Here is a 21,251-nt window from a genome sequence, read left to right as displayed (position 1 = left end):
GAATTTGCCAAGTATTTTCCAATGTTATCAAGAGTTTCTTCTGTGAGCACTGTACGTCGCCTTCTTCTCTTCTTATCAAGAATACTTCCCGTTTCACGAAATTTATTAACTAATCTATGAATCATCCCACGAATTGGGAATCGAACACCTGGGAAATTCTCTTGAAATAATCCCCTGACAGCACGAGCGGATTCTGTACGGACATACGAATGTAAAATAAATACCCGATGTGGAATAAAATAAGTAGGCTCATCTCACTTCACTTCACGTGTTGCTCTCACTGAAACCCAGAACAAACTGCGTTGGGAGACCTTGTATAAGCCATTATTCCTGCAGACCGCTCCTCTCCCGCCTGCACAAACGTGTTGCTGTTGTAGACTGAGTGCTTCACGCAGCTCCGGTTCCGAGATATGTGAATGACCCAGTACTTCTAAAATTTTCATGGAAATAAGGTTTTCATGTTATTTTTCCCTAAAAAGAACACAAAGAAAATATGTTAAGGTACGATAATTAAGAATTAGACATGGTGATCAAAGTAGTATAAAGGCTGGTTCACAATAAACCGAGAACGGAAACGACAACGAAAACGGAAATATTGTTAAAATAAATGTATTTAAATGTGAGCATTCACAACTAACTATTGTGAATGCTCGTATTTAAATGCATTTATTTTAACATTCTTTCCGTTCCCGTTCTCGTTATCGTTTCATTCATTCATTTATTTCATTCCATAGATCTTACATGAACATTGAAGCTTTAAGATGTGGAACAAGTCAAAATTTTACAATATTGCAATCACAATTTTTACAAATTTTTATAGTTTTACAATTTAGTAATTTTCTACAATTTTTACAATTTTGTGCAATTTTTTACAATATTTTGGCAAGATGTAGTGAGATGAGGTGAGGTCCGAGGATTCGCCAAAATATTATCCAGCATTTGCCTTTTGGTTGGGGAAAACCTCGGAAAAACCCAACCAGGTAATCAAATCAAAGGGGTTGATGCCGAGGACTCGCCATAGACCATCCGGCTTCAGTCCCATGGCTGTGGAAAACCTCGGAAGAGACCAAAGACCAAAGGGGGATCCAACCCAAGCCTGAACGCAGCTCCGGATCAGCAGCCCAGCGAGTCTGCCGACTGAGCTACATTGATGGCCCTACTATAGTATACAATACATAGCCGATCAGATTATTAAATTTACAAACGCAAATGATCATTCATAAATTGAGCTGTATGTATAATACAAAACAAGTAAGTTAATTAAATTTAAGGCATAAACAATTCAACCAGTTGTGATATACAGAAATTGATAATACTTATCATGCAAACTACTTCAAATTACAAACACAAACAATTTATCAATAGAGCTATACAGATTACTATTCAATTTAAAGCATATGCAATTCATTGGCCAAAACTATACAAATATATACAATACAAAGTAAGCAGAATAATTTAATTTACAAGCATATTTTCATTAAGCTATACAAATTTGTACAATTAATATCAAGTAGATTAATTCAATTTATAATCATAAACAATTTATTAGTTGAGCTATACAGACTACTATACAATTTACAGCATATACAATTCATCAATTGAGCTATACAGACTACCATTCAATTTACAGTAGGCCTACATACAATTCATCAGTAGAGCTACACAGACTAGTTTCCATTCTCGGTTTATTGTGAACCAGCCTTAAATCTTCTTGGATTTGCAGAAAGCTTTTCATACTTTTAATTATAAGATATTTTTAGAAAAATTTATGTAATAACAATTAGAGGTATGGTTTATAAGCTATGGGAATCTTATTTAAGTAATAGAACTATGATTACGAAGATTTATGATTATATAAGTGAAAAATGAATGTGGCTATTGGGATTGATTATTCTAATGTAGTTAATGATTTATTAAATCGTGATTTGAAATTAGTACTGACTCCATACATTAACATGGAGATGATACAGTGCTATATTTAATGGTTATTTCTGTGATGAAATTTATAAAAATACTAACCTAGGTTTAAATATGTCAAAGTTTGACTAGATTTTAATTTTTTATTAAATATTTAAAAGACAACACAATCCCTTTTTCTTTAAGATGTATTGGTCAACAATCTTTAACGAAACATTGATCACTTTCTGTTGGACATCAACTAGTCAAGAAATGTTTAATCATCTTAGTGATATAACTTAAGTAACATATAATTGAATACTCCCCGGAATTAGAGTATATATGAATAGGGAAACAATGTACCACAGACCCTTAAGTAAACAGGGGATAAGTGATACACGTATCACTTATCCCCTGTTCACTTGTATAACGCATCCCCATGCAACACACAACATTATACTCTTACTCGAAAAAGGATTAGGAGAATCAAGGTATCATGGTTGCCAGGCATAATTACTTGAAAGGTATATAGATTCTAATCGCACAAAATGATTATCGATAAATCTTATCCATACCCTTATTCAATTGTAGCTCTTCTGTTTTTAATTGTAAATATAATCCTTTGAAAGAAGTTGCAGTTGTGTGGGCATCATCATTAATGAGCATCTAAAATGATATTCTCGTATTTCATACCTATGCAGCAGGTTACATAAGACAATAAAATTTATAAATGTATCACTGTTAGTAATTTTTTTTACCTATCATTGCTTTAAGTATAGTTTATTTGTAGCCCATTTTGTTAACAATCTAATATGACATTATTGAGTGAGGTGGAACTTAAAAATTTCTCCACATTCTCTAATTTTTTACAAAAAAAAAAAAAAAGAATAATGAAAATAAGCTTCAGAACTTATTGATTGCTCTTCTAAAGTCATCTGTTCTGAATTTCAAGTATATTATACAAATTCTCACAATGCTGGGTAGCTTAAGGTGCTGGACCCCAGACTCATTTCACCAGCATTGTCACCTTCATCTCATTCAGACGCTAAATAACCTAAGATGTTGATACAGCGTCGTAAAATAACTTACTAAAACCAATTCTCATTATTTAAGTGTTATCACAAAAATTTGTAAAGGTTATATAAGCTTAATTTTTTTAGTAGGTTATTTTACGACGCTTTATCAACATCTTAGGTTATTTAGAGTCTGAATGAGATTAAGGTGATAATGCCGGTGAAATGAATCCGGGGTCCAGAACGGAAAGTTACCCAGCATTTGCTCATACTGGGTTGAGGGAAAACCCCGGAAAAAATCTCAACTAGGTAACTTGTCCCGACCAGGAAACGAACCCGGGCCACCTGGTTTCGCTGCCAGACGCGCTAACCGTTACTCCACAAGTGACTATATAAGCCTATCTACCATTGTTCTTATATTTACAATACTACATGGAACAGTAACTTACCCCAAAGAGTGCAAATATTTTTCGCGTTTAAAACTCAGTATTGGTCTAGGGCCAAGATTATAAAGGATCTTCCAATAGGATTGTCATACTTTTGAAGTGAAACAAAATGTATTAATGAAGGAGGTTTATTTATCATTATTTTGAAGGACATTTAATGTCATTAGATATGGAAGAGAATGTCAGTTAAATGGCTTTGTTGGGTTGCACGTATATGGGTCTTGCAATTTTCAGTGGCAGACATAAACCAGGCTTAGTTTCATGACTAACTTGCATTATATTGTTCTTTAGGTCATTAACTGTTTTGGCTGTTAGCATAAACCCGTAACTTAACATAACCACATAAGAAGTGATTCAGCGACGTTAAATCACATGATTTTGGGGGTGAGTTAACATCATGACCACGCGAAATGATGAAGTCTCTGTACTTTTCCCTCAGAAGGTCGACTGTTTCGTGAACAGTATGACATGTGGCGCCATCATGCTGAAACCAGACGTTTCTGAGATCCATACCTTCCAATTGAGGCCGAAAATAAAGCCTTATCATAGCCGAGTATCTTACGCACACTGTACACTTTACTTAATGCATGGAATGCTTGACAAATAGATGAGCTATTTTGATAATAAGTTTTAACGATTTCTTCACGTTGTGGAATGGTGTAACGTTGCATAATTATTTGTCAATAACTGTAACCACGAGGAAAATATGACTGCTATAGCTTCGTAAACTCAGTAGCTATTATACAGTGTGTTAAATGTAGGACACTCTTTTTGGAAGATCGTTTATAACTCCATAATGAAATGAAGTCTGAATTTTCAAGATATCTGTATATGTTCAATAAAAAAATTAATCAACTGCTTATAAATGATACTTAAATTCTTTCCAGGTACCAGTATAGATTTCTTCATACCTTCTTTTTTTCTTTATGTAATATTTCTGTGTATTAACATTTGTATATCTTGTATTAAATGGAACTACACTAAATCACGAGGTTTGCTCATACAGGTGTTAATGATTTTTCGTTTTCAGTAATTAATTTAGCATAAGTAATATCAAAACATTAAATATCAAATATATGGTGTGTATTGTTATTATACCTGAAAGATATACGTTCTCTCTAGTCTTTAGCATAGATCTCCCTTCTACGCGTTTATATTTCAGTATATCCCTTTCACGACTCTGGTACTCTCACTGACCATGTCAGAGACTGCCTGATGATATCAAAATTCAAGTGCGAATGAAGGAATTATGTATGTATTTATTTACACTGCAAGTGGGCAAGCACCCGGTGGCAGTGGTGTACACAATATAAACAATACACAAAAAAAATGATAAGCAATACACAATAAATTTACAATACACAATACAATTATACAATGCACAATACAATTTTATACACAGTAGTACAATTTTATACACAATGATACAATTGTATACACAATAATACAATTTTATACACAATATATACTGGGTGTTCAGTTTAAAATGTGTCATGGCTCGCTGTATGCCGTCATGTGGCTAGCCGATGAGCCTAGAGAATTCAATCTTCCTACACTTCCGCAGAGGTGTATAACCTAAGAGGCAGAGAAGTTGCCTAGCAAGTACGGCGTTCATTCTGAAGAGTACGTACCGATACGTACGGTAACGCCGGTAGTGGCAGGAATGTGAACTGTTTGGAAATACGTACTGTCGGGATATGGGGAGAGGGTTAAGACGATTACTTACGTCTTTGTTGACATTAACTTCGACGGTCAACATGGACACGGAGCATTTGATTTGTGTTGTGGAATGTTACTGTACACAACCGATGATAACAAATACCCTGCGTACGACTTGCCGGCGCAAAACACAGTTCGAAAGAGGTTATGGTAGCACACAGATCGTACAGACCGCCATCTGTTGCTACGACGTTCAAGTTATACCGTACACATTCTCAAGTTCAGATTGAAGAACGCCTTAAATAATAGGCAACTTCTCTAACATATAAGTTGAAACTCGCTTCAAATCGGTGACCCAACAACAGTGACGTCATGACACACTTTGAAATGAACACCCAGTATAGCTATATTTTTGTTCTTGGAATTACTGCTTAAATATTTGTCGAATTGTACAATTAAGGTTTAAGAGCCCATTCATAATGAAAACGTTAACACTAACACAATGACATAAACGTATGACATGACCATAAGATTCGCCATGCGATTCAAAATGGCAACAGAAGCTAACGTCAAAACAAAACTGGACGATTGTTGCGAATAAAAATGGATGCTTCGACAACGAATGAAGATGTAGTAATGCAGTTATATTCCTAGGAACTATTAGCTTTGTGCCGTATGATATATAGGGGAGACTGAGAATGCTTGATACACATGGATAAAAAATGAATATTGTGGTCTTAAATATGCTTCCTGTAGCTTTCTTTACGAAACTAGACTACTTAGTTATGTAGACTTATTTATAACAATAACAAAATATATAATATAAAAACTATTTTTTATCATACAAAAAACAATCAAAATTTTTACCTGTATGTAAAATGTATCAATCCCTGCTATCATTGGGATATGTGATACACTCCTTGGGAATATACACTATCTACCAAAAAGTAATTGGGCACCCAGGATTTTACGTGTTAGATGGCATGTTTTGGTGCCTACTATGCAATGGTATGCAGACAATAATGTTCACCTGTTGGACTGGCCTGCACAGAGTCCTGATCTCAATCCCATTGAGCACCTTTGAGACGAATTGGACCGGCGATTGAAGTTTCGGGAAATTCGGCCAACTTCCATTGTCCAACTGAGTGCCATATTGCAAGAGGAATGGCGACGCATTCCAGTGGATATCCTACACAAACTAGTGGGGAACATGCCTGATGGGGTGGCTGCTGTTATAGCAACAAGAGGTGGTACCACGAGGTTCTAAAGGGGCAAAAATCAGTGCACAATACTTTTTGGTAGATAGTGTATGATACAGTTATTTTATATTCAGAATTTAAGTAAGGATTTGTTTACAATGCTAATGGTGCATTTTGAAAAGCTATTTCAAAGTTATGCATTGGATTTTCAATAACATTTTTGCTAAGACTATTCACAATACATTTTAACATCTTAATGTATTCTATAGACAGTCCTTCAAAATTTTTATTAAAATAAAAACAAATTAAACGTTCATTTTTATCTATACCTAAATGTAGGTTGTGAAAGTATAGTATCATCTTTTGTGATCATTTAAATTTTCTGCCACTTATATCTCGTGAATATTCTTCTACAGGCCCTGACTCTAAAAATGCAGCCAACAAATCTATAGATCATTTTTTTACCTTTGCATGAAACTACGACCCAATCAACTACTCCCACCTTTTCTTTAAATGGTTCTTCGGTTTCTTCCAAAATGTCATCATCACTCGTATCGACCTCTTCCTGTTCAGTTTCAGCATCATTCTTTCTTCATTCTTTCCAACACAGCATTTCTTACTTTGTCCATTTCGCATGTTCCAGTCTTCTCCATATACTCATTTCCTCTACAGTAGTCACGTCTTTTCACTTCGTCGTAATGTCATGTCTCTGCTCCTTATAATGCCATACTCCACACAAAGCACTTCACTGGTCTCATTTATTTTCCCATAGGTCCCTAAAAAAAAGGACCTTTTTCTTTTAAAAGCTTCATTTGCCATTCCTATTCTCCTTTTGACTTCCTGGCAGCAGCTCATGTTACTTCTTATAGTATAGGTATCCCAAGTGTTTGAAGCTGTCCACTTGTTCTACTGCCTCATTTGGTATTCGCACGTTTACCTTCTTATTTTTCTTCCGACAACCATGGTCTTCGTCTGTTTCTAGGAGGGGTAATTAATGCAAATGCAGTTTCCACACAGGAATGACTGATACACATATCACTTATTCCCTGTTCACTTGTATAATGCATCCCCATGCAACACACTAACATTATACTCTTACTCGAAAAAGGATTAGGACAATCAAGGTGTCATGTTTGCTGGACATAATTATTTAAAGGTATGTAGATTCTAATCGCACAATATGATTATCGATAAATCTTATCCATATTATTGAAAAATGATGAATATTTTACATAATATTTACTTTGATCGGTCAAGATTGCAATTCTAGCTCTAGATCAAATTCTTCAACTTCACACTTACCAGCCAAACTTTATCATGTATCATGATATCCCTGTGTATCGAATTTCTCCAGTCTCCTCTATATATAAACATAAAGAAAAGAAACTTAAATATTTAAATAGTACATAACCTATAAATTTTGATGTGTAATAACGGGGAAGGATAGTATTAATAACATAATAAGCCTACCGTCAGATTTCATTTCATATCTAATGTAATCACTCCAGTGAGGTATATTTAGCCAACATTTTTGTAACTAAATAACAGATATGCAAAGCAGTGCAATAATCTTAAAATGTTATTGGTTTAAAGAAATTTTAAAGAACATTTAACTTAGCCTAGTAGGATTTTCGAACATCTGGTAATCATAGGTCAGAATGGAGGGAATAACTTATCACGTAATATTCCAATTCCCACCAGTTTGTGGGTGCCTAATTCGCACTGGTGCGATATGAGAGCTGCAATTCCAATGATTTTTTTTCTGTTTATATATTCAGTAAAAAAATTGGAATAGCTAAACTCGTGTATGGAAAATGGAACCCTGAAGATTGTGTAAAACTCGAGAGGAATTTCGGAAACAGAAATGAAAACTAAATGGGTGCTCCCATAAATATATTGGCATGCTGAAGATGAGATTCCCATTCTGCTTTGAAGAGGTGATGACCTTTATATTCATGTTTGACTAAAGCATATTGTCAGTTATGTCCGTTGGGAGGTGTAGAATTTGTTTCAGGATAGGGTGACCAGATTTTCAAAATAAAAGACGAGACACTCATTAAAGTTGACATAAATTAATATTTTATCTAAACATTCATTATTAAAAGTGTTTATATAATATCAGTAAGCAATAAGGTCCAGTTTTATTTATTGTAATTTAATAAATACTACTCTGTTAATAATAACTAGGCTATAGGCCTAATAATAATTATACATAATAGAATAGCATGGATATTTGACTTACAGTACTTGGCCACACTATTGTAATCACTCACATTTTCCTTTATAATTACTTATTTGTTCCTCATTTCACCTCTGTAATGGATTTTTTTCAGAATTCGCATGATATATTTTATTTATAAACAATATTAAGCAAAATTACAAAGTTTAACGATGTTAATTCAAGATTATTATCTAATAACCACTCTTTACACATATTTACAGAAATTTCAGTATTTCGTACGTCCACCTTTAGCATCAATTACGACTTGAATTATCTTTGGTATGCTTGCAATACAGGTCTATATTACTTTCTGGATCCTCTCATTGTGATACCACACATTTTATCAGCCTTTCAATAAGTCAAGCTTTGGTGGTTATGGTTACCGGTACTTTTGCTATTTCTCTTTTTACGAGGTTCCAAACGTTCTCAATAGGATTTAAATCAGGTGAATTTCCAGGCCATAGCGAAATTGGTCTGTTTTTGAAGCCAGAAATGCTTTGACACTCCTAGCAGTATAGCAATGTGCGCGATCTTGCATAAAAAATACTTATCTCCATCTGGAATCATTCGTTTAGTTGTGGGATAAGCCTGTTTTTCAGTATCTGAATAAATTGGTCTTGTCTCATTGTTCCCTGTACAATGTACAGTCGTCCTGAACCTTTGCCTGATATCACAGACCATACCATGATTGATAGTGAGTGTTTGACTGTGCTAACCAAGCATCCAGGGGCAAACTTTTCGCCCTTTCTTCGACGGACAAACATTGCTTTGTCCAACAGACACTCAAATGTCGATTCATCGGAGAAGCAAACCTGAAAATGATTAAAAAACTGTTAAAACTCATAATTTTGTCTTTAAGTATTAAATTTTACTGTAAAGAAATGCCATACTCTTTTCCAATCGTCTACAGTGAAATGTTGGTGCTGCTTTGCCCAGAGAAAGCGTTTCTTCTTCATAGCATCAGTCAGTAAGAGCTTCAAAGAAGGCCGATGACTCTTGTAACCCATTTCATACAATCTCCGACGCACTGTTCTTTCAGATACATAAATAAATCAACAGGGTACTTTCGATTTCCGAGGGATCATAAAACGTAGTCAACAACATTCTTTAGTAGGGCTAATGTCTTCGTCTCTGTGTTGATAGAACAATAAAAATTAGCTTTTTTTTTTATTTAGACCTAATAAATGAACAGAATTTGAAATGTATTGGAAATTTTAAGGTTTTAGCAAATTAAATTTTATTGTTGTCCACATGCCTTTACTAAATTATTACAAACATATTACTATCAAATTTATCTTTGCAGCTGTCAGCAATGGGTATATAATGCGTTATTGTAAATTCATCCTTAATGTCAGAATTAATTTTATCTCACTAAAGCAAAGAAAAAAATATGTAACAATTAATTACGAAAAGTCACTAAAGCAAAGAAAAAAATATGTAACAATTAATTACGAAAAGTAATACGAAGTATGCAATATTTCTCATAATATCCAGCTTTGATACAAAATGATAATGTTGCATTAAATACTATTCAACATTTCTTAAGTGTCTCATATATTATTCCACATTAGTACCTCAAGTTTTAAACAATAGCTCGATTCCCGCTATGTTAATATTTGTATTTGTGGATGTAATTTCACACTTCTCCGCTAGATGTCAGGTCCGTGATATTTCGCACTCACGTCAATGCTGCTAGTATACAGCTGTCCAGTATTATTATAGTGAGGTATTTGGTGACATCTGATGAAAACAGTATAGAATTAATCAATGTTTTACGTGATTATTAAATAAATAAAAGAAAAAGAATTATCTTGAAAATAATTTAGGAAAACGGGACGCCATTAAAAAAAATGGGACATTCGACGTCCCGGGCATACATGTCTTGGGACAGGGGACAAGAGGGACAAACCCTTTAAAAACGGGACGTTTGCTCACCTTTTTTTTAGCGTTTTTTATTAGGTTATTTTACGACGCTTTATCAACTTCATAGGTTATTTAGCGTCTGAATGAGATGAAGGTGATAATGCCAGTGAAATGAGTCCGGGGTCCAGCACCGAAAGTTACCCAGCATTTGCTCATATTGGGTTGAGGGAAAACCCCGGAGAAAACCTCAACCACGTAACTTGCCCCGACCGGGAATCGAACCCGGGCCATCTGGTTTCGCGGCCAAACTTTTTTTAGCGTACTTTTGATAAGTCTGTCACTAGGGTGACCAGATTCACATCGATAAAAAAAGAGGACACAAAGCTTCAAAAAGGAGAACACTGTTCGAAAAGAGAGGACAGAAAATATGTAGCCAACTTTGATTTAGGCTTAGGCCTATATTATACTTTAAATTACGTCTATATACAGTACAGATTTAGACTTATATCATACTTAAAAGTATGTTAATGTCTTTTTTTTTTACAAAATAATTATGATGAAACTTAATAATAATTTAATAACAATTTTATTTATCAACTTCTAATGAGAAAGGGAAGAAATAATTAAGTTAACCCCGGAAAAAGCATAAATTAGCCATTTATTGAATAGCATGCATCAGCTTATTTACAGAGATAAACTTATAGATATTCGTGTTAATGTACCAAAATGTAAACTTTATGCAAAATTACAAATATTAAAATGTTCCAAGGTCGAATTTAATGTGAAAATAATAAATCGTAAAATAATGTTTCACCAGGTACCCAATGATTCAGTAAAAGAATATAAGAATTAGACAGGAAATAGAGGATGTCCTACTGAATGTTTTTTGATAATGTGGAACGTGAGGACTGTAAACCCAGATTAAGGCGATGGAGTCAGTTTCACTGTAAATATCTGGGTTGGTATTGCAGACTACAAGACCATATCATTGGATCATAACTCCTACCAGCCCGTCTGGATGGCCACATATATCCATTTAATTGTGGTTTCGTTAAAGAGTTTTCCCTTAGTTGATGGAAGATGTACCCTTAGCTGCTAGGGATGTTTGGGATTGTTTCTTCTTTTGCAGCAGTGCAATGGAACTAAAGCAGAAAGTGGTTTTGGTTTTTCCACAGCTACCCTTTCTACACAACTGTCCAGCCATCCATTACTGTCAAGGAAAAAATGTTATTTGGTGTCAGCAGGAGAATCCAAAAGCTTATCATTCTTTTTTTTTTTACAGAACGATGTAAATTTTTTAAGGTAATGCAACGAAATCTTGAAAATATATTACATTATATCAACAGTAGTATACTATATGCAGGAATGGACGAAATATGCAAAAAATATGTAGGGTCAACTTTTCGTATTCATCATCACAGACGTCCGTAACTCATCTAAAAATGTTTTTGCATGAAAAATTTCCATTTGCATATGAATTCTGGCCGTAATTAACATATTGTTGCGGTTTATAGTCAAGCTGTTGTATGAAGACACATAGAGAGCAGCTTGTAATGTTAGAAGTCGTCTTCTAACACCCTGTAATAAATTGCTCATTTAAGACGTCTCTTTGTACTGCAGGAACGGAATATCATGGATCAGCATGTGACTGATATAAAGGAGGAATATGTGAACCAGAACCAAGATCTCACATCTGAAATAAAATTTGAGGAAGATCTGGTGCCAATTGCGTACACTATGGTGAAACGTGACCCAGAGGTGGGTGTAGGACAAGGAATGCATTCCTTGTTCTTCGTGTGTTTAGCTTGTATTTTGATTGTAACATACTACTTCTGTACAACAGTATTTATAGTGTCTTTCCCTCTATGATAGAGACAAGAAAATCTCATCACTATTTACTATTACAAGTTATATCATGTTGCAGAGAACTCTAATGTTGAACTGTTGTCTCGTTTGAAAGGAAATTTTTTGTTACAGTTACTCCTAGCGGTTGCCAAGCTACACATTCTTACAGTGTATCTAATAATATGTCGTACCTAAGGTCACGACTTCTTTTTATTTTCTCTGTGTCTTTGTCTAAAATTCTCAATTCTTTTCACAGTTTCTAAATAGTTGATTTTTCTTTATCACCTGCCTACATTTATTTTTCACCCATTGTTTTTTACTATTTGCATAGAACATTATGTGGTCTATAGAGAAAAGATATTTTGTAACTTTGGAATAAATTATAAGGCTGATTTTGTTTATTTTATTTACTCTTATTTTGTCAATCTAGTAGATTTAATTTTAATACATGTAGAGAAACGTACTACTAAAAACTTTAATTTGTCAATCTTAAAATTACTAGGAATATACATAAAGTGTTTGAATGATCTTAAAATTACTGTGGGGAGACTCCAACTAAGTTAAAATTGTCGGGAAATTTCATCTAGTAGACGAGATGGTTGAACGAAATTTCTAACCAATTTTTATCTCTAGACTATAATGATCCTTATGTTCATTGCAAAGGAATCCCTGTGTACTAGAGCTTCAGTACAATAGTACAGTTCATGATATTGCCTGGCGTCGGCCTCGGTAGCGTAGTTGATATAGCGCTGGCCTTCTGTGCTCGAGGTGTGGGTTCGATTCCGGTCCAGGTCGATGGCATTTAAGTGTGCTTAAATGCGACAGACTCGTGTCAGTAGATTTACTGGCATATAAAAGAACCCCTGCAGGACAAAATTTCGGCACACTGGCAACACTGATATGACCTCGGTAGTTGCGAGCGTCGTTAAACAAACCATAATTTTTTATTACCTTGCAGAAATTATGGAATTGAACTGGAGTAAAATAGTTAGTATTAACATTGTTATCCGAATATGCGGAAAATTGCATTATCAATTGAATATATTTGTTAGCTGCTTTAGTTATGAGCGTGAGTATACTATCAAAATCCAACTAAATAAGAGTAATATATACCCGGTAATGTTAAAATATACGATCACAGAATGATATGTTACTACATACGGTATTGTTTGAATAAGGTGGATGCCATCAAATTCGTCCACCACTGTGCAGTAACTGTTAGCATGTCTGGCCGTGAACGATTGTATTAGGGTTCAAATATTGATTGGAATAAGTTATCTGTTCGAGATTTTTTTGCAGGGTTATTTCTCAACCCATTAAGAGTATATGAGGAGCATCGTTTCAAAACGTATTAAGTCCCCCAGCAGACGAAATTAAATTTGTTACATTCTATTTATTTATCTTTCATGCTGTGAAGTCTGAGGGTTCCAAGTCGTCATATTTGTAAACTATGAAACCAGTACTTAAAAATGGTTTTGTGTAGTGTTTTGAAAATTTCCCCGGTTTACGAGTAATCCAGTTTTTCGTCGTTCGTGTAAAAAAATTTGTAAGAGGCACATAATACGATTTGAAATGATGCTCCTCAAATACTGAGTAACGTTTGATATTGATCTCTGGATTCATTTTGCGAGCATTATCATCTTCATATCACTTATACGCTAGATAAACTTGCAGTTGATAAAGCAGCGTAAAATAAACGAATTAAAAGTATCCACCAAATTCTTGAATATAAATTGAATAAATCTTTCATTGATAAATCCTGCTACAGTATAGTAGTTAAATTTTCCATTACGCATTCATGTAGTTCATTTAGTAACTCTGCTATTTGGGAAGTTTCGAAACAGTACGATTTTTTTTCTCTATCTGTAAGATTTTTAGAACAAGATAACTTTTTTTTTTTTAAATTGGATTTGCGTTTGACCAAGGATATACAGAATGTTTATAACATGTTACGAGTTTGACAAAATAGTTAAAATATGATATTTCAGTTATTTTGTAATTATTTTCTTTAAACATCTCAAAACTAATTAAATATATAAAAGGAAACAAATGCAATCACAAAATTTTACTGTTTGATTTTACTTTGGAAATTAATCATATTCAAACTAAACTCTGTCTTTTCAACTCTTGAATGTTTCAATTATTTTTAAACTATGGCAGAATCTTTCTTCATACGAGTAGATACAGTACATCTTTTTTCTTAGGCCAAATTCACGAATTTCTACTTTAACCAACATAAAAAGAAAACCACGATTGAAATGATCAATCAGGTAACAAAGTTTAACTATGCTATATTGGCAACATGTAGATATTTATTTTAAAATGTCTCCTGCACTGTGTTGAATATTGTAGCATACAGATATATACTCTTTGTAGAAAATAATTATTGTACCTATGAGACTGTTAATATGGCGTGACCCTAATGTAAATTGTGCTGTTTGGTCTCTATTTTTAGAAAGAGCACAGTGACTTGGTCACAGTGAATAAGGAGCAAAGACTAGAAGAGACGGCAGAGTGGAACAAAGTTTCTGTCGAAAGGTGAGTATTGTGTGCAAATCTACACGTAGAGAGTTCATTGTGTTAGAAATTTCAATTTTCTTGACTGTCTAGAGCACCTTCTGAAGGACGTCTGTGTAAATCATCCAGCAATAATCATCCATCATATTCAGACTCCATGTTCCAGTCTATCGCAAAAAAAGTTTCTGTAGATGTGGAACGAAACAGATCAGTTAACCACAGCCGTAGCCCCATCGGCTAAGACACTTGTCTGCCAATTCGGATTTGCGCTCAGGTGCGGCTTCGATTCCCATTTGGGCTGACTACCTCATAGGGTTTTTTTTCGATGTTTTCCCCAACTGTAAGGTAATTACCATCTCGCTATCACCAGTCCCTTTGACGCCAAATACCCTAGTAGTTCATACAGCATCGTTAAATAATCAAACAATAAAAAGGATTAAAACAGAATTTCAACTGCTTTTAATGACCTTAAATTTTTTAACATTGATTTTAATATACAGGCTGCGTCAGAAAGAACGGATGGATTTCACAGAGCAAGAAAATTGTAAGGATTCATCAAATCAAAAATTTATTGTTAACAACAGACCCACCAATACATGCAGTTTATTTATGGAATACAACATCATCCATATGATGTCCTTGGCTTTCAATACAGGCATCGAGGCGTTTTCAGAAGTTCGCCATCACTTTCACAGTCATAGCTGGTCGGATTGCCGCGATTTCTTCACGAATCGCCGTCTTCAGTTCGTCCAGTGTATGTGGTCGATGTTTATAAATTTCCGCCTTCAAATGGCCCCAAAGAAAGAAGTCGCAGAGGGCGAGATCTAGCGAACATGCGGCCAAGGATGCAAAATGATATACCCCGGAAAGAGCTCTTGCAGGAGATTTATTGTTAGACGCGCGGTGTGAGAAGTAGTCCCATTTTGTTGAAATCAAATAATGTCCTCAGCATCAACAGCAAGCTTGTTCAACCTCGGTTGCAGGAAAGTTTGTAACATTTGAATGGAACGAGCACCTGTAATGCTTACTGCACGGCCGTCGTCATCTTAAAAAAAAGTAAGACCCCCAAACACCAAATACTGCTACAGCACACCAAACCGTAACTCTGTCACTGCGAAAAGATTTCTTGTGGAATTCATTAGGATTGGTTCCTGTCCAATAACAAAAATTCTGTTTATTGACACAGCTGGAGAGGTGAAAATGGGCTTCGTCACTGGCCAACAGAACGGTGGTAGGAGCCACGTCCATTATAATACGCAAACAATAATTAACACTATTCTTCCAATCTCCTGTATTAAGTTGTTGCAAAATTGCCATCTTGTATGAGTGGAATTTGATGTCTAAATGCAAAATGCGTCTTACCGTAGCATCGGACAATCTCAGTGCAATAGGATGTTGGCTGATCATTGAGGTGACCGGACAACCGATTGTCTCCACATTTCCAGGTGTACACGCGCTTCGTGGTTGTCCAGGTGATTTATTCTTCAATGTTGAATCTGTGGTACGAAATGAAGCCATTCAGTGCAAAATTGTATTCCAAGTTGGAATCCTAGTGTGACGTCCGATCGCGAAATGAGTCGTGAGTGGCGATCACAGGCTCTTCATTTTCCAAAAATGTCTACGATGAATGCACGTTGTACGCCAGACCACTACATGTTTTCAATTGAAACTTCATTCTCTCGCTGACCCAACAGTCATGGTCCCCCTCATTCTATCCCTCCTCTCGCTGCGTATCGATAGTTTGAAATCCATCCGTTCTTTCTGACGCACCCTTTACTATGTTTGAAAAATGATTATGCCTATAGTCTCTGAAATGACAGCTGGACAAAGAGGTTTCTTAAGGAAAAAAGACAACTAATATTTGACAGACATCATGTTTACTGATAAATATTGTTACACAGATGAAGACAAAAAAAAAATATGCAAACTTTTTTAAACTGCCAACCTTACATTATCTATGAGGACGTATCTGTAATGACAATGTACCTCTGAGTGAAATAGGTTTGTTTCGGTTAGAATATTAAAGAACTGAATGTATATTTCTTGTAACTATTTTATAATCTGAATATTTCCGTCAGGATTGCAGCTACCAGTGAAAGGGCAGTATCAGAATTCGACGGTATTGCACATGAAGAAAACGAGACTATGTGCGAGAATCCCAAGAATTTAGTGTCATCGGGATTACCTATGCGGACTCATGAAGATCAGAAGGAATTGCAATTCGAAGCGTCTAAAATGTGTTTCTCGAATTCGACAGAAATCAAAAGTCACACAGGCAAGAAACCTTTCAAATGCGATCTTTGTGGTAAGTGTTTCTCGAGTAGTCTAAAAAGACATGAACGCTTTCATACTGGCGAGAAACCGTTCAAATGTGATGTTTGTGGTAAATGTTTTTCGCAGTCCTACAGCCTAAAGATTCATGAACGCGTGCACACAGGCGAGACACGTTTCAAATGTGCTGTTTGTGACAAATGTTTCAAGAAGTTATGTAGCCTAAAAAAACATGAACGCCTGCATACAGGCGAGAAACCTTTCAAATGTGATGTTTGTGGTAAATGTTTCATGGACTCGATTAATCTAAAAGTCCATGAACGCCTGCACACCGGCGAGAACCCTTTCAAATGCAGTGATTGTGGTAAGTGTTTCTCGCAGTCGTATAACCTGAAAAGACATCTACGTCTGCATACCAACGAGAAACCTTTCAAATGCGTTGTTTGTGGTAAGTGTTTCAAAAAGTCGTGTAGCCTAAAAAAACATGAACGCCGCCACACAGGCGAAAAAATTTTCGAATGTAATGTTTGTGGTAAGTTTTTCTCAAAGTCGATTAGCCTGGAAAGACATGAACGCCGGCACACAGGCGAGAAACCTTTCAAATGTGATGTTTGTGGTAAGTGTTTCATGAAGTCTTGTACCCTAAAAGGGCATAAACGCCGGCATACAGGCGAGAAACCTTTCAAATGTGATGTTTGTGGTAAATGTTTCTCTGTGTCGAGTAGCCTAAAAAGGCATGAACGCCTGCACACAGGCGAGAAACATTTCAAATGTGATGTTTGTGGTAAATGTTTCTCAGATTCGAGTAATCTAAAAGTCCATGAACGCTGGCACACAGGTGAGAAACCTTTCAAATGCGGTGTTTGTGGTAAGTTTTTCTCGCAGTCGAGGAGCCTAAAAGTGCATGAACGTCTGCATACGGGCCAGAACCCTTTCAAGTGCGATGTTTGTAAGAAGTGTTTCTCCCATTCATTTACCTTAAAAATTCACCAACGCCTGCACACAGGCGAGAAGCCTTTCCATTGCAATGTTTGTGGTAGGCGTTTCTCGTATTCAGATAACTTAAGGAAACATAAACGTTTGCACACAGACGAGAAACCTTTCAAATGTGATCTCTGTGGCAAGCGTTTCTCGCAGTTGAAAAGCCTACAAGGCCATGAACGCCGGCACACTGTCGACAAACCTTTTAAATGAGATATTTGTTGCGAGTGTTTCCCAGAGCTTACCCTTCTAAAAATACTCTACTCCTTGCACGTAATGGAGAATATATGGTGGAGCGATGGTTGTAAATATTTATCATTGTCACGTATCCCAAAAGATCATGAACGCCTGTACACAGGCGATAAGCCTTACTAATACCCTATTTGTGATTAGTGTTTCTCACTGATATTCAACCTAAAAAGACAGTCAACCTGTCACAGAGCCGAAATACTTTTCAAATGTGATGATTATGGTGTTTCCTACAGTTAAATTATTTAACACGCCATTATCGCTTGTACACAGACGAGAAGCCTTTCAAACGTAGTTGTTAAAATGTTTTGCCGATAAACATTGCTTAACTAATCATCTATTGAAACGTGTTGGTAACAAACGACCTTAATATACTGAGGATAAAATTTTGTAATGCGATGCGTACGGTTACGTTTTTTGCAGTCCTGTTATCTAGAAGTTCAGGAACGCGAGCACAGACGAGAAACTTTACGAAGTCTGTCTGTTAAACTTTTTCTCGCGTAAGTTATGTTCGATATGTTATGCAATCAAACGATACTGACTGTACTGTGATACTCGTGGTAATTCTTTTTCATAAAAATCTAATCTGAAAATGAAGGGCTCCCTACAAAAACGAGATATCTCTGCTTTTACAAAGTTGTTGAAAACAAAAAAGACATTCTAAAATATTTAAATTTTCAATGTGCTTCTTTTCTTGCCTTCAGAATGTGTCCTAGGTACCTAAAAGTTTCATTTTTCACTACACAGTTATTACAATCAGTAATATATGAGGCTAAATATAAATAAATACTCAGTGCAGCTACTCCCTTTTTTTTTAATAATAAAATTGGATGTAATAAGCCACATTGTGCACTCAACACATATGTGTGAATGTTAAACTGTAACAGAAGACATAGGGGATATATCAATACATATGCAAGGTAAACCGTAAGTGATGTAATTAATTTCAGGGTGTTATCCTTTGAGATATTAAAAAAAAAATGATTAATGTAATTTAGTTCCTTTTCGCTTTCTTTTCGAGAAAAAATTGTTTTACGTGAAATATTTCATACCGTTTTTTGAGAAAGCTATTGATTTAATTCCAAATATGCTCAGTCAATTAAAGAGCTCAGTGTATTATGATGATAAATAATTGAAAGGATTTTAGTTTTGTCTTTTAACCTTTCGTCTCTCGCACTGTTGGACTTTATCCAACACATTTTTATCTTTGATTATTATTCCTCTCATAGGTCATATTTTGACTAACACCCCAATTGTATTCCATTATTGACATTTCTCGATATGTTTACGAAACATTTCATATATATTAATTGCTTAAAACAGTCAGTACTGTTTGAAAGGTACTGGAGTGTGCACCGTTTGACTATATCCAACGCGCTAGCGGCCGTGTAAGCAAATTTGTGCTCTTGCTATTTCTATTTTTCTTAGCAATTTCATTGCCAAAAAGAGATATTGTACGCATGTATGTATGTATGTATGTATGTATGCCAGCATGTATGCGTGTATGTATGAATGTCTGAATGTGTGTATGTATATATGTATGCATGTATGTATGTAATTATGCGTGTATTTGTGTATGTGTGTATGTATGTTTGTATGTATGCATGCATGTATGTATGTGTGTATGTATGTATAAGAATAGTCTCGTTTACGTATTCTAGCTATGTCAAAGTTGAAGACATCCCTGGAATTCTGCAAAAAATGGAAGAAGCAGAAGAAGAAGAAGAGCACAAAAAGAATGCAGCTACTAAGAACAATGAACGTGATAGCGAATTTAGTGACGAAGAATGTGAACACAGTGAGCATGAATCTGAATCAGAACTGGAGGTAGATGAAGTATACAGAGGAGTGTTGAAATTCCAGGTTGTGAACACAGTGAACATGAATCTGAATCAGAACTGGGGGAAGATGAAGATACACAAAGGAGTGTTGAAATTCCAGGTCTTGAACACAGTGAACATGAATCTGAGTCAGAACTGGAGGGAGATGAACGTACACAGTGGAGTGTTGAAATTCCAGGTTGTGAACGCAGAGAACATGAATCTGAATCATAACTGGAGGAAGTTGAAGGTGCACAGAGGATTGTTGAAATTCCAGGTTTTGAACACAGTGAACATGAATCTAAATCACAACAGGAGGAAGTTAAAGATGCACAGAGCATTGTTGAAATTCCAGGTTGTGAACACAGTGAACATGAATCTGAATCAGAACTGGGGGAAGATGAAGATGCACAAAGGAGTGTTGAAATTCCAGGTTTTGAACACAGTGAACATGAATCTGAGTCAGAGCTGGAGGGAGATGAACGTACAGAGTGGAATGTTGAAATTCCAGGTTATGAACACAGTGAACATGAATCTGAATCATAACTGGAGGAAGTTGAAGGTGCACAGAGCATTGTTGAAATTCCAGGTTGTGAACACAGTGAACATGAATCTAAATCACAACTAGAGGAAGTTGAAGATGCACAGAGCATTGTTGAAATTCCAGGTTGTGAACATAGTGAACGTGAATCTAAATCACAACTGGAGGAAGTTGAAGGTGCACAGAGCATTGTTGAAATTCCAGGTTGAGAACACAGTGAACATGAATCTGAATCATAACTGGAGGAAGTTGAAGGTGCACAGAGCATTGTTGAAATTCCAGGTTGTGAACACAGTGAACATGAATCTAAATCACAACTGGAGGAAGTTGAAGGTGCACAGAGCATTGTTGAAATTCCAGGTTGTGAACACAGTGAACATGAATCTGAGTCAGAATTGGAGGAAGTTGAAGGTGCACAGAGCATTGTTGAAATTCCAGGTTGTGAACACAGTGAACATGAATCTAAATCACAACTGGAGGAAGTTGGAGGTGCACAGAGCATTGTTGAAATTCCAGGTTGTGAACACAGTGAAAATGAATCTGAATCAGAACTGGGGGAAGATGAAGGTGCACAGAGGAGTGTAGAAATTCCAGGTTGTGAACACAGTGAACATGAATCTCAATCAGAATTGGAGGGAGATGGAGGTACAAAGGGGAGTGTTGAAATTCCAGATTGTTAATACAGTGACATGAATGTGAATCATAACTGGAGGAATTTGAAGATGCACAG

At 35.6% G+C, this 21,251-nt stretch overlaps 1 protein-coding gene across 2 annotated transcripts in view; it reads left to right on the top strand.

Annotated features, from left to right (window-relative positions):
* The window catches only part of LOC138692668 (zinc finger protein 235-like), a 49,991-nt gene extending 30,317 nt beyond the window's left edge, over positions 1-19,674 (top strand). The window contains exons 4-6 of one of the 2 annotated variants that reach the window (XM_069815785.1): positions 11,918-12,055; positions 14,598-14,680; positions 16,738-19,674. In XM_069815785.1, the coding sequence (XP_069671886.1) occupies positions 11,918-12,055; positions 14,598-14,680; positions 16,738-18,124 (1,608 nt within the window). In that variant the 3' untranslated portion in view covers positions 18,125-19,674. The remainder of the gene's footprint in view (positions 1-11,917; positions 12,056-14,597; positions 14,681-16,737) is intronic. The other variant, XM_069815786.1, reaches the window with a different exon arrangement.
* The last annotated feature ends 1,577 nt before the right edge of the window (positions 19,675-21,251 follow it).

The sequence above is a fragment of the Periplaneta americana genome, chromosome 17 (assembly GCF_040183065.1).
Source record: "Periplaneta americana isolate PAMFEO1 chromosome 17, P.americana_PAMFEO1_priV1, whole genome shotgun sequence".
Classification (NCBI taxonomy): Eukaryota; Metazoa; Arthropoda; class Insecta; order Blattodea; family Blattidae; genus Periplaneta; species Periplaneta americana.
Note: the sequence above shows the minus strand (reverse complement) of the source record. Positions and strands in the feature narration are given on the sequence as shown.